Below are 27957 nucleotides of genomic sequence, written 5' to 3' on the forward strand. Positions count from 1 at the left end.
CCGGGCGGCGTGGAGCTGGGGCCGCCTAGGGGGAGCTGCTGCACCTGATACACCGGGGCGGGAACTCAGCGAGGAAGGAGGGAGTGGCGCCGGCTGCCGCTCGCCGCCTGCCAAAGCCGCTCCCCGCCGTTAGTCAGCGCTCCTCCCGCTTCTCCTGCCGGCTGCCGGGGCTGTGGCTCCTGTTCCCCTCGGGGCCGGCGGCAGCGCGTCCTCCCGCTCCTCCTCCCTCTTTCCCCCCGGCCCCATGGCTTCGTCCGGCAGCGGCATGGAAGAGGTGCGCGTCTCGGTGCTGACCCCGCTGAAGCTGGTGGGACTGGTGTGCATCTTCCTGGCGTTGTGCCTGGACCTGGGCGCCGTGCTGAGCCCCGCTTGGGTGACGGCGGACCACCAGTACTACCTGTCCCTGTGGGAGTCCTGCCGCAAGCCCGGCAACTTGGAGAGCTGGCTCTGCGAGTCCACGCTGCACAGCGGTGAGTGTGAGAGTGACACGCGGGTGTCCCCGGCCGCCTCCCGGTGCTCCGGCCCCACCCCGGCCGTGGGGACCTCGCCCCGCGCCCGGGTGCCCCGCGGCAACCCCCGGCGCTCCGTTCTCGGTCGCCCGCCTCGGCTGCCTCCCTCTCCGGCCGCAACCTTTTGTCCCCTCTTTCCGGGCAGCCTTCCCGACCCCCGTGTCCGTGCTCGGTCCTCCGTTCTCCTCTTCGGTCCCGACCGCCCTCCCCGCCCGGCTCCAGCCCGTTTCTCTGTCATGCGAGTGAAGGTGAAGGCGGTGGAAATGGGTTTTGGACGTAACATAAGCTGGTGAGGGCTCCGAGAGTCCACGTTCTGTTGTTTCTCCTCCCTCCGCGATGGTGTGGGGTTCAGCGGAGGTGTAAGGTTAGCTCTGTGAGTGACGGAGGTGACTGACTCTGTATTTGCGCTCGGCGGTTTGCACAAAAGGTCCCGACTTTAAGCCACTTTGGGTTTATTTTTCTGTGTGGCCGTTGTTCTGAGAAGCTCCGGGGGATCAGGGGTCCTTACCATTCTCTCTCCATTCCCCAAAGTCACTGGTCTTTGCTAACTGGGGCTTCCCAAATTAAAAAAAAATAAAAAAATTGTTGTTATTTGAGTGAGTTATGTGAGTGAAGACATCTGGATTTTAGCTCTCTGCCAGCCGTCTTGATGTGCTCAAGTCTTTTTCTAGTGTGTATTGCTAGATATTGTTCCCATCATCATCTGTACTCCTTTTTTCTCTCACCACATTCTCTATTTTGACTTCTTGATGTTCAGCTTTTTATGTGGCTGATTTTATATATATATATATATGTGTGTGTATATATTAATGCCATTTCGCCGTTACTTGGGAAAAAAATATACAAAAAGAAAACAGTGTGTGATATAAACAAGCTGCCTGTTGAATATTTTTCAGTGAATTCTTTTGGAGTTTGATAATTGTTTCCATTTTCATGCCTTTTTTTAATTTACTTTATGCCGATGGCAACTTCTGGAGTCCCAACAGAAGCACCCACAAAGGCAGCCAGTCTCTCCTCACCCCATCCTCCCTCCACACACACACACACATCTCTAAATCATCCCTTTGCATCACTGGGCTCTGCAACTTCTGGTACGTCGCCCAGGGATGAGATGCTGGCTTTGGGAAGGGGCAGCAGGCTCCTTTTACCCTGACTTCTCTGAAATCCTGTTGTAGGCTCTGTGGAATTGCAGTTCGCTACCATGGTAGGAATAGTACGTGTTTCTTTGCTCCTGTTCTTATTTTTTCTGTCATTGTGGAGAGTAATGTTAGAGGTTTTAAATGTTGATTGGGGTTTTTGTTTTATATCACGTAATGCCAAAATGAATTGTAAAGAAACGTCAGTTTCAATCAGTTACCCAGGCTTCTTCACAAACTTTGGAGAGCTTTCTTTTCTTCTCCAGCATAAATGGAAATTTATGTAGGAATGTTGGCTTCTGCGTGTCTCCTTAGCAACGTGAATCCTTTACCCCTTCTTTCTGTCTCCTGAAATAGTATCCCCTTGATTGCAGAAGGACTTTTCAGATGGTGTGAATGAGAACCTGCTTCCACTCTGACCCCCCTGCACACACACCCTTTGTCGGGTCCCCCCCCCAGTGCATCCCCCACTGCTCGTGCGTACACACAGACACAAAGTGGGACATGAAGAAAAGCAGGGCAGCTTATGGCACAGCATATACGGCAGCTGATCTCTCTGGTTGCTTTGTTAGTTGCTTGTGTGCTTAGGGAAAGGTGGAGGATGAATCGGTGCAGACAGATGGAAATAAAATGTAGTTTTGTAGGACGCTATGTGGTGAAAATTTGCCCTCTCCTGGTACTTTCTTCTGCCCTGCGCTAAAATTCCTGCCTTACTGAGTTGTGCTTATTTTGCTTAGATACTTTCCAGTGTAGTAGAGCTAGGTTTCACAAGCTACTAGGGGAAAAGTGAGGGATTGTTTTATTTGAGGTGCCTGGAATAAGCTCGTCATTTTCTTCATGTTTGGCACACGGTTCTACACTCTTAGGAGACCTGAAATATGAGAAACCACGCTGTACGCTTTTGCTTTCTGCTGGTGTGTTATATTTCCCATTAGAGTCAACGGAAAGGCTCCCAGTAAGTTCACCGACTTGGTTTGGGCTCTTGTTTGAGACCATTTTGTGTCCTCGCTTAATATTTTAAGTGCACTTTCCTCCTACATCAAAAATATAGCGAGTGGTATATTTTGAAGAGAGTGGAGAGCTCCCACAGGGAAAGCTCTTTTAGCTTGATACTAACGCAAGCAGCTTTGTAGCTAGCTAGCTGTGAAAAGCAGTAGCGTACACAGGCAAAAGGCATCTTCCCCCATGGTTCTCAGAGATTTACTTCATCATCCCTTGAAGGAGAGCACCTCAAGTGGCTCCATCAAGGGCAAGCTCATGCTAGAAGCTGTTAAAGCACATTCAAGGTTTAATTAAAAATCTTTGTAATTAGATGTAGGACCCCTGACTGCTATCAAAAGGGCAGCCTGGTAGCACTGAGCAGAAGGGAAGGCACAATGTGATTACATTGGCTGTTATAGCTAGCAGGAAGTGATAATTCTCAGTTTTCCTTGAGCACTGCTGGTGCTTGGAGTATTTTCTTCATTCACTGTTTTCAGGCCTTTTTTCTGTAGCCTACAAGCAATCCTTTGCTCTGATACTGCTTACAAAGTTGTGTAGGTGCTGTACAGGGTTGCTGGTTCAAGTGCATTTCATGGTGAGTCAGATTAATTTTTAAAATCTTAAGATTACAAAAGAGCTCATCCTCAGTTGCTTTCTTCTTTTCAAGTCTACGTGAAATACCAAATACCTTCTTGGCTTTTTTTCTTTCTTTTTTGTAATTACAATAACGGGAAAGGTGTTCATGCATATGCCTCTCTCCGTTATGAAATTCTACAATTCTCCCTAATATGAGCTTCAGGAGCTGAAGATTTGTCAGAGTTCCTGGTGTGGAGAGCTTCGTGGTAAAATCTTGAGATCCAGTGTTGCTGCTCTGCAGTTTCACCAGCTGTCTTTGGCCATAAAATTATTTTCTCCAATTAATGCTTAAATTGGCTCATGCACGAGTTGTCTTTAATCCTGCTGTGTTTTAAACCAACATGCTAAACTGGAAAACTTACAGTGCTTTGTGTCATTAAACAAAATTTACTTTAGACCTAATTTGAAGTGTATTAAGTCTGATTTGCAATAGTTCATTTACGGATTTATCAGAAGCTAAGAGTTATATATGAAAGTTTCTGTCTATATCAGCATCTGTTTAAAATTAAATACATCTTTGCTTAACTGCATAGTGAAGGTAGTTGCCTTATATTTGCAGAATTAATAATAGATTTGAATTTATGCGATTCACTGTACCATTATAATTTTCTAAATCTAAGATTTATCAGCATGATGTAGATTCCATAGAGTCTGATCTGGCAGGTATGTGTTGTATTTTAACTTAAATACATAGCCGTTCTTTTTTTATGAATATCTCCTTATGAAGCATTTCAGTTTATTGTGAAAAAAGCATATATAAAATATATTTGACTGAGTGCCAGTAGCCACTATGAAACCCTCCTGATTTATGGGGGACATATGACTTTGTTACTTAAGAATCTGTTTTTGTTTATGTAGCATTTAGTTTTCTTTAAGAGTACTGCATTATTTAAAAACTATCCATCCATGGCTATTTGAAAATTAAAACACTCTCAAAGAAATAAGTAGCCAGGTCCCTGTGCAAATTCAAGCTTAGTGATACATGGACTATACATGTAAGCTTAACTTAAAGCTTAGAGCTGTAAAACAAGTCGAGCTTCGTGCTTATAATTCTGTTCTAATTTGTTCTTAAACATAAACAAAAATCAGAGGCTGCTCCTTTGGTAGCACTTGAAGAGATTTAACCTTAATTATACCTTAGATGCAGATATCAGAATTAACATGGCTCAGTGGTCTTAGATGGTATCTGCTTGTTTTGAATCTAAACAGTTGTTCCAAGGGGAAATTGCTAGCTTAAAAGCAGCTTCCTTGTTAGAAGATGTGGATCATTGCTCAGAGTTGATCTTGACACATTTGTAAAAATCTTAGCAAGTCTGAGAGTTTGCTATAAAATAGCATAAGAAGAACAGATGTAATTTTACTAAGTCTGAAGAATGTAGCTCATACAATGTTTTATTAACTCCTCTTTACATTCTTTTTAGTTTTGAAAACTGTGATCAGTCATTTTTCCATGTTACTTTATTAATTATCCCCGACACTTTATCTGATGGTGGGTATAAAATCAAGAGCCGTAATACCTCCAACTCTTCACCTAAGACCCTGAGCAAGCTGGTCAGCTTTGAAGTTGAGTCTGTTGTGGAGACTGGCTCTGCTTTTCACAGGGAGATGGATTGGATGATCTATAGAGGTCCTTTCAAACCTAATTCATCCTGTGACTCTGTGATGACTGATAACTCTGTTTATGCCTCATGTTTATCAGACTCCTTAAATGTGTTCAAAACACCTTGAATTTGTTAGTTACCTCTCAATTAGCCCAAATAAAGTACTTTAAAGTATGCTTCCTCTTTTGTAAATGGACTGCTTATTTTAGACAGCCCGAGATTTGGGTAGTTTCAAACCACCCAAGGCCACGCTTTGTGAGAGTAATGGATCTAAGACTTCTGTACAATAGTCTAGACATCTCAGTATGCATATGGGAACTGTTGAGTCATGGCCTGAACCACTGATTGATCACCTAAGGCTAGGACTGGGTCAGCTGTGGGAGCACAGGTGAAGGAATTCCAGCCAGGCTGCACCCCTCCTAGACCCCACTTAAGGGCTGACTACCACTGGGAGAGGATCTCTTTCTGGAGACCCCTCCTTTTTGGAGTTTTTCACTGCAAGCCTAGATTCTCAGGTATGGGTAAGCATTCTCCCTTCATTGTTTTTTTTACCACCACGATAATCTTTCCAACTATAATACCTGTAAAGGACCATCCTTACCACACTATTCCTACTGTACTAGTATGACATCTGCCACTTCAGCCACCCTGCTCCAGCCAATGAGGAAACATGGTTATAGCACCTTCATGTTCACTGTATGAAGTTTGTGCAAGTTTATCTGATTGCACAGAGTACCACACACCTGATGGCTTTTTAGAAAAAAAAATGAAGGAAGACTTCTCATCTTAGTGGGTTGTTGTCACTGATGTTATTCATTGCAGTTTCAAAGTCAGTAATGAATTCTGTAGCTGTAAGTTGTCTTTATTAAGAACTCTTGCACTGGTACATTAAGAGAAGTTTCTTATGTGAGGGAGATTACAAGTGATGTAAATATGTGAGGAGACTTTATATTTAGAATCAAGTGTAGAGTGACTTTACCTCTGTTACTGATTTGTGGCCAGAGATGACAAGCTGTAAAGAATCACAGAATTACTCAGGTTGGAAGGGACCTCAAGGATCATCAAGTCTAACTGCAGCCTAACCATAGTACCCTCACTCTAACAACCCTCTGCTAAATCATATCTCCAAGCACCTCATTCAAACGGTTTTTAAACACATCCAGGGATGGTGACTCAACCACCTCCCCGGGGAGCCTATTCCAATGTTTAACCACCCTTTCTGTAAAAAAGTGTTTCCTAACATCCAGCCTAAACTTACCTTGGTGTAACTTGAAAGTCTATCCAGCTGTCATGCTTTATTGTGTTTTAACTTGCTCCAGTTCTACAATACAGAGACCATCATTTTGATGGAAAGTACTCTGAACTGTTTTAAACACTAATTGTTTCTTTTTTTTTCATAAGGAACAGCGGAATGAGTTCTGAAAATTGCAACAGATTGCTAGTTGGTTTGAAGAACATTGGTAATTGTGGGAGATAGTTATGCTTCTGTTACAACACAGAGTGTAATTCTTCCTTCTTCAGATTACTAAAATGTAGTAGTGTATATGGATGAGGTCAGAAAAGGTGAGCTTTACTTGAAAAGCTTGTATAACACATCTCCCACACATCTCTCCTAATGACACCATTCTAAGACTTCCAGGGTTTTGTGTTGTTCTTGGAGTTGTGGGGGTGTGTGTGTGTTTTGTGCTTTTTTTTTTACTCTCCTTGAGTGAATGAATATCCAATAATTCAAATGGCATAGTAGCAAGCTGATTTCAGAGGAGTGCCATGTATCCAAGGGAAGGAATACCCAAGTATATGTTGTGTTATTCTGTGAATGAATTATAGGTTGTTACGATTTTCTGTACTATGATGCTGCACTAGTCTTAAGTCATCCGTTGGCAAAAGTGATGTGCGATGCGTGTTGCCATTAAATAATAAAATAAAGATCTTTATAATGGCAGCACTTGACTATTTGGAGACATACTTCACTTAAAGAGTTTTACTTGGTGATTTTTAGAATTACAGGCAGGCTATGACTCAGAAAGAGAGGAGCTATCCTAAAACCTCCTGAAGTGTGTATTTTGTATAAATAAGCAATGTAATCCTTAATCTTCAGGAGATATGTCTGTCAGTGAGCAGAGGAGAAAGCACCTGCTATGTGTAAAGTCTCTCATACATCTGTAACCCCTCAGGCATTAGGCCATCTTGTCTTGAAAGTCTGTCTCCTTTGCACAACAGCAGCAGAGATGGTTACCATATTTTTATTGCTTTTGTTGTTCAGTTTGATTTCCTGCAGGGCCTAAGGACAAAGCTTGCCATGGTGTCAAAGCTTGCGAAGTTTGAGTCCAGTAGTCTCAGTGCTACACACACACTGTGTAACACAGCAGCTGAACAGAAGCGCCAAATGAATGCAGTACATATTTCATGCAAATCTACTGTCGAGACCATCCTGAGAACCTGGATCTATATCTGCTTTGTGTGCTGCTGACTTCTGTGGGAACCCAAATGTCCCCTGCCTGCTCAGCAGCAGCCTGAGGTAGAAGACATGGTGCTCTGCTGGGCACTGGAAGGTGGATGGAGAGTTGCCAGCACTGCTGCCATTGTTCCCCAACAGATCTTCATAAGCAGTGGTATTGTTTAAAATGCTTCCTGTAGCATGTCATGTATCTGCACAATGGATGTTTGTTCTGGACCCTGCTCTAGCAAGTGCTTTCCAGGCTGAGGAAGCTAGATAATGGAGCATCTGCCTCTTGGGAGGGTCATTCCAACAGGCTGCTCCCTAAACTGGAATAGCGCCAGCCTCTCTCTCTGATCAGTTACCTTGCTGAGGCAAAGAGTAGAATGAGAAAGAGCGTTGCAACCCTCTCACTCAGGTGCTGGGTGATTGCTGAGGACTTCTCCCTCAAAGCTGGGAGAATCTGGGCTTCCTCGTTGTCAGGACAGACAGTTAATATAGGACTGACTTTAAAGCAAGGCACAAGTTCACCTTTCCTCACATTTGTTTGCTCACACATCTTGTAGATCTTGTTTATATTTTTTCTAGCTTGGTTCTAGATGATGGCAGAGTGGTTTCAGTCAAACGTATTAGTTAAAAATTCTTCTGCGAAACGGAAACAGAAGTTTAAGTCCAGAGATCAGGAAAAGATGTGTTGTTTCTGAAAATTCCTCCAGGGACGTGGCATCAACCACATCCTAGGAGGCTTTCAAGGTGAGGCTGGATCAGGTTATGGGCGACCTCATCTATCTGTAATGTCCCTGAACTTGGATGATCTTCAGTGGTCCCTTCCAACTCTAAGAATTCTGTGATTCTATATTGCAATTAAGGAGGCACTTGCCATTCTTTCATTAGTATCCTGTGTCTCAGTGAGATACAGGTATCCCTGATTCTGCTCCAGTTAGCTGTTTTCGGATGCATTTGTGTGTAGTCATTTTTTTTCTTTGGCTCTAAATGGCTTTCCACTCAGCATCAGAGGCATTAAACCATCCTGCAAGCTTCTTGTACTGTAAATTGAAAGTGACTGATGTCTTATCTAGAACCTCTGAATTATCCCTCGGAGGCATTTAAGGATTTTGGCAATCAGCTTAAAATGCTCAAATTTCTGTTTGGATGTTGCCAAAATTCCGATGAATTAGAAGTATGTGGAAGAACTCACTGTTAAGCCCACCTGTGTTGTGTAAGACTCATGGTATACAAGGCTTTGTGTGCAGATAAAGACCAAGTTCTAAGATATTTGCACAGTACATCAATCTTCTATTGAAAAAGAAGCAGAAAACTGTTTTGCCTCTTTCCTAGACAGCTTCTTTTTATGTATGAGACCTCATATAGTTATATCATATGTTCAAATTCACGCTAACATCACAAGTAGAGGACTGTCTTGATGACGTGTCTGAGTTTTGTGTTAAGAAATGAATGCACTCAGCCACAGCTGGCTGGTTGCCACAGCTCTGCCTAGTAGTAACTACATGGACAGTTTTCATACTTGAGAAAATGCAAAAGATAAAGTGCCTCTGGGCAGCAACTGGTAATGATAAAAATACTATGCAAACTGTCAAAGAGTAAAAAATGTTGAGTTACTGTTATTTTGTACAAGGCTTTGCTGTGGAAGGTTGTGGCCGGAGCAACTTAATGGGAATTTAGTATGGATCCTGCCAGAAGATGTTTCTCTTTGTAGTGTGCAGAAGTGAAGACTATAGATACTCAATGGGCTGGACTTGTGTTTGCTATACAAGCGTGGAGGAATAGAGGCTTTGGACTTTCAGGTTTAGCTGTTTTGCCCTTCATCCTTTCAGCAGCCAAATGATTTTTTTTTTCCTTGTGCTTTTTGTTGTTTGTTTGTACGTCAGGTAAAAGCAGAATTCATCTGACCATCTCCTTTTTTAAAACAAACAAAAACATTTTTTTTTTTTCATGCCAGGTGAGCTTCCAAAGAGTTGGCTTCTTTGTAGCAGCAATAATTTTGTGTAAGATCTTAATTGTTACTGAAATGTCTTTTTTTTAATTTCAGTATTTTGACTGAATATGATGGACTTCGACCTACGGAAGTCAACATCTCAGCACTAGAATATATCTGTTAATTATGAAAAAAAGAGCATCGTGCAACAAACATACTTTTAGAAACCAGATTCTCCCTTGATTTTTTTTTTTATATAACCATCTCACTTTTAAAACTTTTGTTAGCTATTTGATAGCAGAGTTGATATTTTTAAGGTTATCAACAATCAACTAATTCTGAATGTGGAGCAATTGGGGATATCTCTTGCATTCTTATTTGACTTAGCTGATGTGATAATCATTGGATTATATTCCTGATGCATGGGTACCTCAACTTCTGATTTACTTGACACACACTTTTAACTTAAGTGCTATAATACAATTTACAGGAATGTGTATTGAGTGAGAGCAGGCTAAGTTAAAGCTTTGCAGTGAGTCAGAAAACAGACTTTAGAGTGTTTTAGGGTTTTTCATTTGTTTTTTTTTTTCTCACAAAGATTTTGTTTTGTGTTGTAAAAAGGTCTTTCATTACTTCCAGCTTGTAACAAATGTGTACTTTCTTTCTTCAGTCTCTGTGAGGAGAGGACTGTGGAGAACCTCTGTTGAAAGAATTGAGTACTTCATTGTTTTTTAAGAGATGTGTTCCCTTTACTTGCACTTCCTGAAAGAACCATATGTACAAAATACTTTTCATGTTCCAGCAATATGTTTTTACTTCTACAACCTCTTACTATGGAATACCACATACAGGGAATATTTAACTTTTCGAGAATGCACCAAAAATATGCTGTGACTATGCTAGCTATTTGTCCTGCCCTTTCTCACGTTAACAAATGATCTATTTTTTATTTTAAATAAACAATGTAGAACTCAGAGTTTTTTCCATCTTTTTATGACTTTTTTTCTGATTTTAACATGGTACCAAAGTACTGTTTTGCCCAAGAAAGAGCACATATAGAGCTGCTTCTAATTAAAACTAAATATACTGCCAAAGCTTTAGGTCATTTCATTTGGAGGGACAAATACAGGAAAAGTGCTATCTTTTAGTGTGAAAATTAACGTGGTTTCCATATTAAGAGAGTTTCCAAAGAGATGCAATCAGTCTGTATTTATAAAAGGGCACTTAGTTATATTTGAACAATTAACTGAAATGTAATCATATGTAAGAATATTTTTTACTCAGGATAGTAGTTTTTATGAATTTTATACCATATGTTTTTTGATGTATGAAGTACCTGGGTTCAGATTTACATGCATATGCAAATACAGAAATCAACATCTTTAAACTAACAGGCAGTGTGTTATAATAACAATTATGCAGATGTTATCATCACCATCAGAACTGAGGTATGTGTTTCCTGTGGTATTGTGGTATTCACATTGTAATGCTTCATGGGCAGTGTAGAGCAGTTGTTATATATTATAAAGGTGATTCTGCCCCTCGACTCTGCTCTCCTGTAACCCCACTTGCAGTATTGCATCCAGTTCTGGGACCTCCAACTCAAGAAGGATATGGCACTCTTGGAGCAGGTCCAGAGGAGAGCCACAGAGATGATCAGAGGGCTGAAGCGTCTCCTCTATGAGGACAAGCTGAGAGAGCTGGGGGCTCTCCAGCCTGGAAAAGAGAATGCTCTGAAGAGACCTTATAATGGCCTAACAGTCCCTGAAGAGGGCCTACAGGAAAGCTGGGAAAGGACTTTTTGTATGTAGCAACAGGACAACGGGAAAAGGTTTTAAACTGTAAGAGGGTAGATTTAGACTAGATATTAGGAAGAAGTTTTTTACTGTGAGGGTGATGAGACAGTGGAACAGGTTGCCTAGAGAGGTTGTGGATGCCCCCTCCCTGAAAGCATTCAAGGCCAGGCTGGATGAGAGTTTGAGCAACCTGATCTGTGAAAGGTGTCCCATCCAACCTAAAACATTCTATGAGAATATAAATTAAGTGAGGCTTTTCTTAAGAAATCTGTCTTGAATCCTTTTACATCTTAAAAGATGCTTTAAAATTCAAAAAAAAAAAAAAAAAAAAAAAAGACTGGTTGTTCAGACTACTTAAATCCTGAGAATCAAACGAATTCAATTTAGACCTATTGTTCCTGCAGGTGTAAAAAAGCAAAGCAACTTAATTTTGTCATGTCTGCATCTTTTAATATCTAAATGTTTTTTAAACACTTGTGTAGTGAAATAAGAACTAGTTACTGGCATTTTTCTTGGATAGTTGTTGCACAGTGAAAAATATTTGTGAGTTCTTGAAGTGTTAAAATATTGCATTGCTGAATCCAGAAGACTGATAATGATCATCTCTAAAGTCCCATTTTGCTCATTTTCATGCACATTTTTTTTAATCTGCATGAACTGAACTTCTGAGTCTTCAGAAATGAGTACAGTAGCTTGTTTGCAGGGTTTTCCCTTGCTTAGAAATGGTGCAAGCATATTTTGGATACCTTTAAAGTAGGCTGATGACGGTTGTGTTATGTGTACTGGTAGCATCATGTAAAGGAGAAATATGCTGTTCTCATTTTGATGCAGGACAGTGAGGAAACTACTGATATTTACTGTAGGAAAGCACGATTGCTGTGTTCAATTTCTTTTTGCTATCTTATCTTAGAGGGTGTTCTTCCTTCAGAGGTAGCGATCCAGTTGTCTTTGTATGTTTCTTTTCTCTTGCATTAACAAAAAGAAATGTGAAGTAGAAAGTCCTTGCAGAAAGAAGGTGTTACTTAATGCAACCTAAGTTTTGTTTTGTCACCAGCTCTGATGGCTTTCAGAATTGAAAGTTAAAGTGTTTCTGAGACAACCAGGAGATTTAAGTGTACAGTTTCATGGTAGGCAATATAGCAAAACTCAGTCCAGTATTATTTATGCAGTAATGTCTGACTGTTATCTGACTGGAATTACTTCTATGGTGTTCTTTAAACAGAATCCCTCTATTGCAGCTCTACATAAAGGCTGGCAGCACTGTATGCTCCTGGAAGCATGGAACTACAGGGGAAAAAAAAAAGAAGCTAATTCCAGACATTTTGGCCCAGAACACAATGTTAAATACCTAATCCTCAGTAGTGTGGAACATAACTTCATATTGGTCCTCCTGCCAATGTTGATGATGAGGTTCTCTTATTCTAGAAACTAATTTTGTTTGACTAAGTCATTTCTCTTTTAGTTGACTGTGTAGGTGTTTTTTGACACTGGTTTGTGCTTCTACCACCCACATCAGTACTATAGTAAGGTAGCTTATTTTTTAACCTCTCTAAAATCCATTGATAGGTCTGTTCTGGGAACTAAATTATATTCTAACCTCTTGCTTCCATCATCTTTACCTTAGTTATTTTTACTTGATTGGTGATCTTGCTTTGGGAAGCAGTAGCATACTCAAAGGTTTTCCCATTTATTTACTACTGTCATCTTGCATGCATTTTATTTGCGTTAAACTTGGCATGTGGTCAATGTGAGGGTGACATTTAACATTTTATTATTTGTTGTGGCTTTCACAAATGTTGGGCTTTTAGTTTTCTCATCTGGCACTTTGACTTATCACTTTTCTATAGCTTTTAACTTTGGGACGAGATGGATTTGTCTAGTTTTTATATCTGTGCAATTCTTAAGTGCAGGGATTTCTTTCATGGTGTTCCAAAATGGTCTGTTCTGTTTATTTATTTCTGTATTTTCTATCTGATACTGGAGGAATACAGTCTAGATCATCACTGAACTAACTGCTTAGTGTCTTTGAAGTATCATGTCAATGTTAAATACCACTTCTCATAGCATTCCAGTCCGTAACTGAAGTCATATTTTCATCCACCGTGAGTAAAGCAGCAGGACGTATTTTTAAAGTAAAAGAGGGGAGATTTATGTTAGATGCAAGGAAGTAATGCCACCACTGGAGGGAAGCTGTGGCTACTTCATCCTTGGAGGTGCACAAGGTCATGTTGGATTGGGCCTTGAACAGGCTGGTGTGTTGGAACTAGGTGGGCTTTAAGGTCCTTCCCAGGCCAAGCCTTTCTGTGGTGCTATGACACGCAACAAACTGCTGTTGTAGATTGCATGCTGAAAGTAGGAGAATGAAGGATTGTATCCAGCCTCGGTCCAATAACAAAACAAGGAGTAAATGTTCTTGGAGGCCGAATACTTAGTATTAATAAACATGTCTAGAAAAAAAACAGACAAAAAGAAAATAAGTGTGTACTTAAGCATACATGTAAAATAACTGTCTCTTTTAGAAATGCTTTTCTATCTCTTTAATTCAGTTTCTTCATTTCTTTTATACTTCTTCATATTGCATGCAGTGGCTTTTTGTGACTATAGCTGCAAATCTTCCGTTTCCAAAGACCACAGCTGCACTGTAGGTATCTTCAGCAGATTAAGTCCCTGTTGAAACCAGCCATACTCTTCGTTGATTGTTTTTTTTGTTTTGTTTTTATTTTTAAACACAGAATTTTGATCTTCTCAAAAAAAGAATGTGGATTTCTATTGCTGCAGTTCTTAGTAACCTTAAAATCTCTTCATTTATTTTGAGAATAATTAATCTTGTTATTTACTTTGAACTATGTAATGCGTTTAGCCATTTCATTCTGAACACTGTATGCATGCTAGTACTTTCAAAGTAATTAGATGTATTGAATCCATTGGTCCTTTTCTCATAAGCTGATTATGGATCTTCTTCCTTAAAGTAAAGAAATAGTGATAAATAATAAATAGTAATTGGATTCCTTTTCTTGAAGCCCACAGTTGCAGGGAAACAAAGTTTTAAGAGAGCTGCAAAGAGAGGCAGCACAAAGCGTGTGCTTCTCTAAGGCCTTACAGAAGCTTTTAAGCTAGACATTCTGTAGATCCATGGTGGTCATCTGCTTACAAATTGATTTTGTTTTTATTTTATCTGAGACTTCAAGGACGTTGTTTATAACTGCATCCATAATGCGTGAAAATAACTAGCAAATACACTGGGTCAGATCAAGAAGTTGCTTTAGGGGGAAGAAAAGTAAAATTGACGCTTAAGGATATCTGACGCTTCAGAATGGATTTCAGATTTGACTCGGTGCAACTAATGAACATTACTGCCTTTATAAGGGCTTAACATCCATTTTTATTAGTACTGAAAATGATTTATTTTCCCTTTCTTTTACCATCTCCTTCCTTTAGTTTTGTTATTACTTGGCCTTGCTGCTTCTGCGGTGGCATGTGTCCGTGATCAGCCTCTGCATTTCCCTTCCTATGCCACCCCAATCAGCTCAAGCAGAAGTTTGACTTTCACTCTATTCTCTGAGAAAGTTACAGCATTTAGCTGGGGTCAGCTAACACATGCTGACTGATTCTGGCCCAGCCTCTATTTCTCATTCTAAATTGGGCAAAACCAAGCTACCAAATTATTCAGTCTTCCTCAAGCTAAAATCCCAGTGAGGCCAACTAAGCCTTGAAAATGTGTGTGAGGTTGCAGCACTTTGCTCTTGAATCACATCTGTTGTATAAAGGTGTTTTGCTAATTAGGAAGAAAGAAATCCAAAGTGTAGTTGTGTATTTACACAAAGCTTTGGTGCAGGCTCTGTGTTCTTTGCATTCTGATGTTTATCCCAAGCCCGTGGGCTCGTTTTGCTGCAACTGACTTATATTTTTCTTTCTCTTTTTCCAACACAGACTGGCAGATAGCTACTCTTGCTCTGCTGTTGGGTGGTGCTGCCATCATTCTCATAGCTTTCCTGGTTGGCCTGATCTCTATCTGTGTGGGATCTCGGAGGCGATTCTACAGACCAGTTGCAGTCATGCTCTTTGCTGCAGGTAAGCAGTTTACCAGCACTATAATGAAAATTCCATGAGGGCAGGGCAGTTTACTTTTGCAGAAGATGATGTTCCTGATTCTGTATACGGATTCAGAGAAACTTCGTTTACTTCTTTAAGTCCTGTGGAGTTTTTGAGGATGCTATTTCTGCAAGGTATCAATCAGTTTTGCAATTGCACTATCTCAAAGTTCAGAAACATTTATTGGCATTTTATTGGCATTTTATTTTGTGTCTGGTGAATACATGCAGCAGGGAAAACTATGGCGGGCAAACCCATTTAAGTGCCATTTTTAGTCTATGACTTTGTGCAGCTGCATGGCCCCAGTCTTATTCTTCATCCAAAGCCTTTCCTGGTATTTTAGCATTCTTTTACAAATTTGAAGTGGAAAAACAACTGCTTGGGTGTGAATTCTTGAAGACCTTAATGTGAAAATAAATATGTTGCAAGGTGTTTATATATGCCCCTGTATCGCTGGAGGAGTTTATTTAATTGTCATTTTGTTTCCTTAGTTGTTAATTTAACAAACTGTCACCCTGTGGTCCCTGTTTGGCTTTTAAGAGCATCAGGATGGAACTATCTAGACTGTTGCAAAATCTTCAGGGAGACTTATACATCCGAATTGTCTGTGACACTGTTCCAGTGAGGTATAATTACAATATCAAATCATCTCCTTTCATAGTTTCTGGTGTTGTAGGGCTTAGGCAGCACGGATGTTTCTATTTCTCCCGAGATTCACCAGGAAAGGTGTGCCTTCATCCTGTCGCTCACATCCGCATTGGAGCTAGCAGCTTAAGCCCCTTTTGATAGCCTATAATGAAGGGATTGACAAAACCTAGTCTTCAGGACGTATTTGAAAAAGCCACTTACAAGGATATGAAAAAATAAAAACTTGGCATGTGAAGGGCATTCAGGAATGAAAGGAAGCTCTCGGGAAGGCTCCTGCTGCCCCCTGCTGTTTTTCTTAGTTTGACTGAACCACAGCATTTTGAGATGCACTTTTATTTGTTCAAGGAATATAAGTAGGTTATGTTTTATTCACTTTGAGAGAAAGAGCACAAACTAGGATCAGATTCTCTGAACAGAAATTGCATTTTTTGTTCTGTTTGTTGCATTGCTGAGCTGGTTGAATAAATAAAGGCACTAGTGCCATTACTTTCAAAAATTAACGTTACTTTTGACATTATAAAGCATGTTGGGTGTGTAACTTAAGGAAATGGGATTCTTGAATTTATGTAGGTGTTTCTTATTTGGTTTTTTATTTGTCATAACAATGTGTAGTAATTTAGTAATTGCTCAGGTATGCACCAATCTTGCCATATCGCTCAGTTAGTGAGTGGTTGGTACTGGGAGGAACTGGGGGGGAGAAGAGCAAAGAAAGTCTTAGTATTTGGCTTATAGCTTAATTTTTAGTCCAGTGCATACAATTATTTTTAGTCTATTAAAAATGTTATGGAAGAAGGCAGAGATCTAGAGTCCTAGAATATCCCAAGTTAGAAGGGACCCACGAGGACCATCAAGTCCAAGTCCTGGCTCCATAAAGGACCACCCAAAATCCAAACCCTGTGTCTTAGAGTGTTGTCCAGATGGTCCTTGAACTCCAACACTTGGGGCTGCAACCACTGCCCTGGGTAGCCTGCTGCAGGGTCTGACAACCTGCTAAAAAACCTTTTCCAAATCTCCTACCTGATACAGCTCCTACCTCTGGTCACCAGAGAAACTGGTGAGTGCTTGCATTAGAAAAGAAAATGTGTAATGCTGTAGCTCACAAGTTGTGTTCATCTCTTTTTTTGCCTTTTTGTATATTTACACGTGCATGCATATTAAATTGTTATGTCCTCAAGTCTGTTAGAGGAAGAAAGATCATGAGATTAAGACAGCCTGTTTCATTCTTCTTCATTATCTGGCAAATCTAAGATGAATTATGTGGGGATTTAGTGCTGACATTGCTGCTGTTCATTTTCTATGGGTTTTATCTTTGTTTTGAGATACTTTTAGAGATGAATATGGACTGACGTGTCTTGAAAGAATCAGGAGGATAGTCCACTGCTGAAGTTAAAGTCAAGGTTGCAGCACAGTAGTTGTGCCTTATGCAGCTGTCTGTAGGTTCAAGCCTCTACCCATGTTTTTTATAGAACATCTGTGAAGGTAGAAAAAACTGTTCTGTGAACTTACTGACAACACAAAATATTTTGTATGGCTGATTAAGAACTCATCTCTCTGCATGCTTCTACTGGTGCCTGGTAGGAGGACGCTGTCTGGAGATATTAATGGCATTTGTGGAAAAGAACAGAAGTGGCCTCCAGTCATTTTAGAATCCAAGCAGTTCACTCTAGACATTTTTCTTCTAGTTTTAGTGTATCTTTTTAAAATTTTGTTTTTATCTTAGTTTCAGATTTTATTTAGTGACTTTGTAGGTGAGGAAGACAAGTGAGTTATCAGAGCTGGAAGAGATGATGATGATAAAGCCAAGATACTGAGAATAAGTCAGCAAATAATCAACAGAAGTGTATGTTTAAACCATGCACTATCAGCTCTCTGTAACTGGGAGAGGAACAGGAATACTTCAAGTTATGGAAAAATGTGGAGCAAACAGAGGCAGAGTTGCAGGACAGTTCTGCATGGCACTACCTTGGGTCCAGTGGGGTTTGTAGACATTATCTCACTGCTAGCTGTTATTATCTTATGGTGGCTTGTGTCAGTGTGTTGTATGAAGAACAGAAATCAGTCTTAGTTGAGCTTGGCAGTCCTTGTATAGCCCCTTTTTTTTGTTTAGTGGGGACCTAACTAGATTACGTACTTGCTGGAGTATCGAAGTGCTCCTGATTTAAACTGTCCCTGAGAGCTGCATTCTCAACGTACTGTGTCCAGTCTCTTAAACATGTCAGTGTAGGGAGTCTCATGATATGGTTACCAAATGAATGCTAACGGAGTCAAAGTTTAGGAATAGAAAGAAAGCATATAATTGTTGAGAGTCCTTAAAAGCAACTAAAAAAGGAAACTTAAAAGGTGTTTGTGTTCAAGGGCTATATTTTAACGGTGCTTTTTGAAAAGCTGCAGAGCTTGTGTTCTCTCTGTCTTAATAATTTCCTTCCTTCTCAGCCCATTATGACCCAACTTTGACTGACTGGGAGGTAATGAAATTTCATACGGGTGACTTAAGTCAAAACAATTTCATTACCTTGTATGATTAGGTCTTAGAAGAAGAACCTTTGGGGTCAATAAGCTTTTAACACGTTTCACTGGGTGTTCTTATGTGTAAACTGAAAGTATGGGTGAGGGAGTAAAAGAATGATAAGCAGATAATATTTGGAAAACACTTAAAGAACATGTTTTTACATTCTGACAGGAAATGAGAGCACAATTCTGATTGATTAACCCTTGAGTTCTGTGCTGTTATTTATATTTAAAATACTGTGAAACATAGAATAAAAGTATACTTGCTAAGCTTACTCTTACAGTGAAGCTACGAAAACTGCAGTTATACTGGGGGGCAGAATTTGATTGTGAAGTGGCAGAGTGCTCTGAACAATTAAGGTGAAGGAAGTAGTTAAGTTGTTGCAAGAAGGCAGAAAGAATGACAGCATCAAAGAAATAAGTTGGCAGGATACTCTAGGTCATCTGGCCCAACCTCATTGTTGAAGCAGAACAATCACTAACATTTGATCTGTTAACTTTGCTTTATCTTGATCGGTCTTGAAGAACTCAAAGAATAAGATTGTGTAACCCCTTCAAGTACGCTGTCCTAGTGTCACATTCGCCTCCACATGGTTTTGAGGATTTTTTTCCTGATATCCATCCTGAATGTCTGAAACTGAGTTTTGTGTCTGTTGCCAATATCTTGGGTTTCCTGGCACTACAAAAAGTTTTGTTCCTATATCTTTGCAGCTGCATTTCAGGGTAGATGTAGGCTGCTGTGAAATTGTTCCTTTGTCTCCTCTTCATGTATCAAAATAAAATTAGTGCCTTCATCTTCCTCCTAAGGATGATTTGCTGCAGGCTTCAATCATTTTGTCAGGTTTCTGAACCCTTGCTCTTGGCTGGTGAATTCATGCTGACTACAGATTGCCTTCTTGTTCTGCCAGTGCTAGGAGGTACATTCCATGTTTCCAAGGTTTGAAGTGAGGCTGACCAGCCTATAATTCTGTGAATTTTTTATTGCTAATCAATTTGAAACACAGGCACAACTTCAACCTTTTTTTCCAGTCACTGGGAATATCTCTGAATCGCTGTTGAGTTTTGTATAGATGAGAGAATCTTCACAATTGCATTGACCATCTCTTTCATCACACTTGTGTCGGTCCCATCCATCCACATAAACAGGTAACTGCTGAGTGTCCTAATTCTTCCCAAATCTTTCACAAGCCTTGGAGATCTTGGGGAATGTTTCATGTTTTTACCATCTGTCATTAGACTGGCTTTTCTTCCCATCATTAGATAAATATGTTCAGAACTTCATTTTGCAATTAATGCACCTGTGGAAATATTCTTCATTTTTTTTGCTATTTCCCAGCTTTATGTTGAGCTCCAGCTGGGCTTCAGCCTTCCTGGTTTTGTATCTGTGCATCAAAACTGTGCTTTTATATTTCCCACTCATTGTCAATCTTTGTTTCCTCCTCTTGTATGCTCCTTTCTTATATGTTCATTGAAAAACTCCTTGCTTGGGCAGCTGGACCTCCTGATGAAATTCCTCATCTTCCTGTGTAGTAGGGTGGCCTGTTCTAAGCTAGCACTATTTTAAAAATCAGCATGAATCACCCCTCCCTTTCTTTTCATGCTCCTTCCCAATTAATTGTACAGAATTGTATTAAGTACAAAAAATTCCTGTACAGTATTTTCATCTTTTAATCCTCAAAAATGCAGCACCCATTGTTTTTTAATAAAGCATATGTGAATGAAAGAATGGTCGAGAGTAGTACCCAAGTTTCTTACTAATGCCACAGGTTTTCAAAGTAGAGACTAATTGAAAAGCTGCTTTATAAGCAAGTCTGTTAAACATTTTAACAAAGGAAAACAATATACTTTCCTAGTTTTAAATGATTTGTTGTGTTTTTTAGGTATGTTTAATATGATGAGTGTGTATGCTTCATGTAAATAGAGTAAAACTGTTATTCTTGTTCCTGTGAGATTCCCTTGCAATTATCATTACTCTAGCCATAAAAATGGGTCTAAACTTGAAATGAATAGTCTGTTCAAAAAAGAACAGTCATCTTAAGCTAGAGTTTTAAAATGAATCTTTTTCTTTAAGATTTCTTTTGCAGCTTTTTTTTCTACAGGAAAGAACCAATGTTTCTCAAGAAGTGTAATACCTATAGTTTCCATAGGAAACAGGTCAGTGTAGCATGGAGTCCATTTAAATTCACTGAAAGCAGACCAGCAGTTGCAAGTGTTTACTTTAACATCTTTTTTGATCATACAGGCCATTTTTCATAACTTACTATCTTCTTGTGGTTGTTTTCCACTTTATAGGGAGTATCAATGATAGGACACTAAATTAGTGCAAAGCTATGTTATACAGTGTGGTTGTTTCTGCCTACCTGTTGTTACCAACACTTTACATTTCTTCATGAGTGTAGATGAACTAACAGTAGCAAAAGCAGGAAACCTCACCAAAAATGTCAGAACTACCTGTCGTAGCTGTTGCTCCTTAAGTCACATGTTCTTTTAGTGGAACCACTCTTTTGCTTTGTTTTGATGAGTCCAGTCCATAGAATAAAATTCCATATGCTTCCCATATTAAATTGAGGAAAAATAGAGAGTTTCCTTGGTTGAAACTTGATAGATACATGCACACTGAGGGCAGTTTCTATATTGACCCAGCAAGGGTGCTGCAGCCCTAGTTCAGGAGGCCATTAATGAACTTATACCCATTTGTCTAAGGAAATCCTCTTTGTCTTTGAGTGGTCTTAAAGATGCGTCCAAAAGTGAACATATGTTGAGGTGTTTTGGGGTGTGATGATGCTCTTGTTATACAGAATTATATATTCTAATCTTTTCATAAGAGTAGGAGCTTTCTCTGGTATGCGCTGTCAAAAGTTCTCCAGTGTTGCACAATATTTTGTGATCTGGCAAGCAAAAATTATATTAAAAAGAAATAACACAAAATAACACTTCAGTAACTCTGGGATTAAAAAAAAAATCCTGTGGATTTTGGTACCCACTTCAGAAAAACCTCTATCCAAACATTGTTCAGTTTGTCAGTCCCAAGGAAGAGTCCAAAGACTAGTCTGTAAGCTAACTGGCTGCTAGGCAGGGATGAATTTCCAGTGTGTGTTTTAGACAGTGTTATCAGTGTATGTAATCAGTACTAAAAGTCCTATCCCCCTTGCAGTCCCCATCCTGAGGACAGGAGAGCATTAGTCTCCAGGTGCATAATGGATGGTGACAGTTCGACAGCACTAAATAGGGCATGTGGGAATTAAAAGGAAAATGATGGTTTTCAGGTGTTTTCAACCAACAGGAGAATATAATTAACATCATTTTCCTGCAGTTTCTCTGTGTAATTTCAAAAGGGCTTCTGTAGGCCCTAGTGGTCTTATTCTTTGCTGTCCACTGGCTTTATAAAAATTCTATAAAGAGTGATTGTTCTTTGTAAAATACCTTGTAAACTCTTTAAAAAAAAAAAAAAAGTCCCTAATCAATGTTAATATTGTCGTTAGATCATTATGTTACACACTACTGAACTTTCATTAGAATGCATTCCAGGCCTGCAAATGCTTAAGCATGTGCTCTGCTTTGTGGGTGTGCTCACCCTGAGTGCATCAGAGGGATGGCAGTCTGTAGGGGAAGTCGTGTGCTGAAGTCTTTATAATTTTGTTGTGTTAAATGCTGGAAGGGAGCCAGATCTTGAATTTGAAGGTTAAAAAAAGTTTTTATATGTTCCTGTGATGGTTAGCCGTTTGTAGATGGCTGAACTAGAAGCCTGGAGAATCACTAAATCATGTATCTTGTTCTCGTACTTCAAAATAAGTATAATTTTCAGCTGCTTACTCTGGAGACTGCTGTCCCATTTATGCTGTCAGCAGTATGCCTGACTTTAAAAGAGAATGGATGCCAATGAAACTGAATTCTTTGTATGAAAATTAGGGTTCTTCATCTGCATTTTCCTTTTCAGGTTACTTTGTGCTATTTTGATGTAACACAATAGCCAAGTGTGCTGAATTTCTCTGCAGATGTGTGGATCAACTTGCATGAAATCTGGCACTTGGAGACAGTGCTGTGGAAACTAATGGTTTTTAAACTTTTTCATGCCTTGGATTTGATCTGTTTTGTTAACTTTTTTCAGCATGAAACATCTCTGACCCACCCTCTAAATTTATAATACAAGGAAATGCTTTGCAAGTGGAAAGTTTAGTGATTGATCAAACTTTATGGATTCCTTGGTATTCTGTGCAGTAATATCATTAATTCTGATTACACTACATGGTAATGCATGTGAAATAGGTAATTTGGTGAGCCTCCACTGAACATAAATATGGATCACCTACTGCAATTAATTACTGTTAGGTTAAGTAAATGATTTGATTCTGAGCTTTATTTCTTAATATTCATTTATTCTTGCTTCTCATTGTTTTGACTTGGTTTTAATAGGCATGGAACAAGAGATCTTAGGTTTGTTGCTACAGAAGGAATAATGTCTCCAGACCAAAATACAATGAGGAGAGACAGAAAAGAATTGGAAAAAGATTGCTTTCACTATTTATTAAGGATTGTTTTTATATCGTAACAATAACATTTTTTCATCATCAGAAGAATATGCAAGAACTGCTCTGTTCTTCGGATGAAGTAAATGTTTGCATATGTGATGTATATGAATATTATATATAAGCATACGTGTGTGTGTGTATGCACATATGTGTAGGCAGTACTTACTAGACAAAACTGCACCAAGGGCATTTGGAAATGTGAATTTTGGTTTTGTGGTGGTTTATGGAAATGTATTAAGGCCTCTTCTGACATCTGATTTGTTTCTCTTTCAGTTGTTCTTCAGGTGTGCAGCTTAGTCCTCTACCCAATCAAGTTCATCGAAACAGTCAGCTTGAAAATATATCATGAGTTCAACTGGGGCTATGGCCTGGCTTGGGGTGCAACTATATTTTCATTTGGGGGTGCCATTCTTTATTGTCTGAACCCTAAGAACTATGAAGACTATTACTAGAATCATTTAATGAAAAGAAAAATACCAGAAGGATTACCCCCATCTTTTCTAACTCACTGTTTTTTTAGAACACTTGTGGAGCACCAGTCTGCTCTGTTGATAAAATAGCCTTTGCCTTTTGGGTGTGAACACTGTAACCAGCTTTTACAACCATTTAGAAGAACTGCAAACACTAGGATTGCTGATCTTACGTAGGCAGATGCTGCAAGCTGCTGATATATAAGCTTTGTTTTTCCTGACAACAAGCAAAGGATCTACATGACAGCGATCATTGTGAGAAATTTAGTTGGAATGTGAAGCAAGGCCAGCATCTGCTATTGCCTTCAGGGGAGCAGGTGGTGTAGGCTCCATTTAGAAGTTTCCCTGTATCATAGAGGATTCAAATGTCTGATAAGCAGGCAATGGCATCTTGTACAATAGGCTGTGTTGGCCTCTTGTTACTTGCTCAGAAAAGCTCTTAAGGAATTAGTTGCGAGTGACTGTGTCCAGGGCAGTGAATGTAACTGGTTAATGGCTTGTCTAATATCTGCATTCAGCAGTCTTCTGGGAGAAGTAAAACAACTACACAGACAGAGGATTTCATGAATCGACATCACCATGCCAGCTGTAGCAGATTGTTGAAGGAAGTCCAAACCCAGAGACATGTGCTTCTGACTGTGTGGTTGGAAGTTGTCTCGATTCTTGAGTGTTTTGCTGGGGAAGGGGGGGGTGGAGATAAGGGGGAGAACAATAAGACCTTATATGTCCCTAAGGCATCTGAAATGCATGAATGAATTGCAGTTTTCCTAAGTACTCATTTAACTTCTGAACAGCATTATGAAAAAATGCGGTTTGATTATATTTTTGGAAGGTATTAGTATAAGTGAGTATATGTAATACATATATAAATGCAGAGGAAGAAGGAGAATTATCTTTAAATTGTAATAGGAGCTGTGGTGCAGTGGTTAAAATACTAATGTTGTACACATTCTTGGGGGTCTTAGACCAGTACCCATGGTCATGATTGGTGTTACAAAATAAACCTAAAATGATTTGTCTTCTGTATATGCCCTTGTAAAAACTCTGTTATGGGAAATGCATAAAGATTCACATCAATCTAAGGTAGAAGTGGATGAAATAACTACTTTCTATTCCATATGTAATTCTGTACTTAATAAAAATTGTAAAAAAAAAAAAAAAAAAAGGGTGTTACAGGGAGGAAAAACTACCATTTCAAAAATAAATCTAGTTAGATTGCAAGTGTTTTTGATAATCAAGAATATAGCCAAGGCCCAATCACATCCATATTAAAATATTAGCACTGCAGGAGCTAATCTCATGTTTTTAAAGGCTGGGTTTGTAATGGACTGGCTGATGATTGTGTATCTAATTACTCCTTGCTTGGTATGCTTCCCACTTAAACATCCAGAGACTGTACCCACCAAATGGAACCCAAGTTAAAATAGAGAGAAATCCTATGTGAATTTAATCCGCATCACTTTTATTTTTGTTTACAATTTCCTTCTTTTCGTATTTTCAATTAATTATGAACATATTTTTATACAATTCTAATCTTTAGAAATGACTATTTTTTAATGGAGAAATTTAAAGTATATTCTATGTGGGCCTCTGCACACGCAGATATGCTGCTGTTGCTTGTCCACCTCTGCACAAACGGTATAGCTGGTTCCAGGGAAAAGGCTGCTGATTGCCTCAATGTTAAGGATGCGTTTGCAGTGTTAATGTTTATTCTGCAGTGCCCAGAGAGCAGAGGATCTGTAGGTACCGTGCTACCCCAGGACTGCCTCTCAGAAGCTGTTCTCAAAGTGCTGCTGCCGTGCGGAGGTGATTTTTAAGACGCGGTGCCTCTTGGGAGTTAAGTCTTTACTATCCAGCAGAATATTCTGTGTCAGCACTCCTTTCTGAACCAGTGGTGATTAATTAGATTAGGCAGAGCAAAACGATAGCTGCATTTAGGAGGGATTGTATGGCAATGCCTAAGGAGAAAAAAAGATGGGAGGGAAAAATATGTCCACTTATTTTGCAGGCACCAGAGAGCATTCATAACTCTGCTCTTCCTGAGACTGACTTAAGGCGGATAATCAGTGTACAGTAAACTCTATATCTTTCGTAACAGCTGTGTAGTTGTGCTGTTACTTAGCAGCACAGAGAATATTGTAGATTGGCGTGGGAGTTAGGCTGACGTAGAGAAGCCCACTGTGAGGAGATGGCTGTACCTTTCTAGGAGAGTGGTGTTTTGGTGCCAGCATAGCACAGCACTATGCCTATGCTGGCAGGAAGTTACTGTGCTGAACCCGTATCACATCTTCTAATTCATCAGATAATTTTTTTTAATGTAGAATTTGAGTGAAATCAAATGTCAGCCTTAAGGCACGCATGCTAGCACTCCTAAAGTCACACAGCTCTTAATTTGAATGATGTTCAGGCAAAAAAAAAACAAAACAAACAAACCTACAAACATGGATGCCTAATAACAAAGTTCTTCATTCATATGTGAGTTGGAGAAGCAGTTTTTCAGTCTCAGCACGTGTATTTCCTCCAGAGCATAATGTTAGCTGTGAGGACGCACCTCTCAAACTCCTCAGGTCCTTTAGCATTTGGGCATCCAGCGTTCAGATTTAGGCACCTATCTTAATCAGCTTGGAAACCTCTCGTTAGCTTATGTTGCTACTTCAATTTCTTCTTTTTTTAGTAAATGCTGCTTTTTAGGGCTGAGTGAAAAGTGGCTACACTGTTACCCTATTTTTTGTTCTAGCCACAAAAAAAAAACAAAACAACACAACAGCACATGTCTTTGTGTCTCTGTACAACGAATTATTCCTTTTGAATGTTATGCTTGTGTCATGCCATCATTATTTCAGTTGTTTGGCTTTATTTCGCTGACAGGATGGTGTTTTTTTCCCCACACAAATCCATTGTTTATCATCCAAATATATATGAATGAAGATATATAAATATATATATATAGCGGACTTGCAAGCAGGGCTAGTTATTTGTATTTTTTAGGCTTAAAGTGCACCGTCCGGTGCTGACAAGTACCTAGCACCTCTTCTGGACTTCTTGCACAACTTCGGTTAGTTTTTGTAAATTTTAAAAAAACAAATATAGAGAGACCTATGTGTTTGAAATATAAAATGATATATATGGATTAGCATGTACCTGTATATTATTAAACATGCAATGAACTGACTGGTAAGTGAAGTCTAATCTTATGGCTAGCAATGTAATTTATTCAGACTGTATTTTTGTACAGAGCAGTGCACACTAACCTATTGCCTCTGTGTCCTCTATAATGCCTAAAACTGTGCCTAGAAATTTAATTTGTCTTTAAGGGAAAAAAAAAAAGGACAACTAAATGCTTCATGTTGTTGATGGTATTGATTTATTTTTTTTTTCTGATGTTGTTCTTTATTTATTTTTGGGAAGTGTATGGTATGTTTATTAAATGAATCCATCAAAATATGGTTCATTTTAAATGGTTATTGTTAACAAGGAAAGACACGTTTATTTTTGTTATCAAAACTTTTAAGTTTGCAGTTTTCATATCATTTCTGCATTTCACACTTTTTGTAGCTTATATGAAGTTATATGTGAAAAAAGTAACTGAAATAAAAAAAAAAATTACACTAATCAAATGTGCCTGTTTTGTTCTAAGTGCAACACTTGTGCAGCTGAGGCTCACCTGGAAGCTCATCTGGATTTTCTGTTGGACTCACAATCAGTCCTACTAAGGCATCTTATGAAAATCTGTAGGGAGGGAGATGTCAGATCTTGCTTATGTCACCCCTCTACCTTCACAGCCTGTAGAATAGTACAGGGAAGGCATCAATGTGCCCCAGAGCCCGATAATGCCTCTAAAAATGCAATTATTGTAACATCAGGATAAAAACAAATTGTAATGTGATAAATAATGAGACAATGTGTTGAAGTTAGGATCTATACTCAGCACCTTGTTCCAGTGGGGAAATTTATTATGTACGAGTCTCCTTTTTGCATTTCCAGTAACTATTATAACTTTTTTTCTATTTTGATTCCAGAAGTTTTGCTACTTTTCACGCTGAAAAAATAGATGCTGGTTTTGAACCATTGCAAAGATGGAAGAACTGTGTTTTATATACTAAAGATATGCCATGGTGTTATTTCTGTTGTTCAGAAAAATACTGTCATCCTTGCATCACTGGATTCCGGTCATGTAAGTGGGCAGCAGTGGCAAGAAGGAGCGGTTGGCAGAAAGCAATAGGAAAACTGGAGACAAAAGTCTGTGGCTTTGGTAGTGACTGAGTACCTGCAGGAGGGTGGGGAGCACGAAGTGGAAATCAAGTAATGGCAAAGGAATTCAGAGCAGGGAGGGAGTGGGATGGGTGACAAGGGGTGAGGGGTGGGGTTGTTTGAAGGTTTGTTTCCTTCTGAAATGCAAGTACAATAAGGGAGGAAGTTGACAGGGAACACGAGTGTGCAGCCACTGGAGAGTGAGAGCAGACCAGAGGTGAAGGTGTATTTCTTAAAATCTGCATCAAATAATCATTTTAGTGAGTGTGACTTTAAGGGAACGTTTTTTCAATGGTTTAATCAGTGCTTGGAGCCCAAACTCAAGGTTATCTACATGCCTACATGTTGATGAAAGATCAGAGAGGCGCACTGGTTTACCAGGGCAAGAAATGAAGTCCAAGGTGACGGTGCCTGATGCTAATGCTGT

The 27957-nt window shown here is 39.4% G+C and overlaps 1 protein-coding gene across 1 annotated transcript; it reads left to right on the forward strand.

Moving 5' to 3' along the window:
- The first annotated feature begins 68 nt into the window (after positions 1 to 68).
- TMEM47 (transmembrane protein 47) lies at positions 69 to 26035 on the forward strand. The gene is made up of 3 exons (XM_031614213.2): positions 69 to 470; positions 14963 to 15103; positions 23083 to 26035. Exons 1-3 carry the CDS (start codon positions 245 to 247, stop codon positions 23259 to 23261), a joined length of 546 nt encoding a protein of 181 aa, XP_031470073.1. The 5' UTR covers positions 69 to 244; the 3' UTR covers positions 23262 to 26035.
- Positions 26036 to 27957: the final 1922 nt, after the last annotated feature.

The sequence above is a fragment of the Phasianus colchicus genome, chromosome 1, assembly GCF_987193195.1.
Source record: "Phasianus colchicus chromosome 1, bPhaCol1.hap1.1, whole genome shotgun sequence".
In the NCBI taxonomy this organism is placed as follows: Eukaryota; Metazoa; Chordata; class Aves; order Galliformes; family Phasianidae; genus Phasianus; species Phasianus colchicus.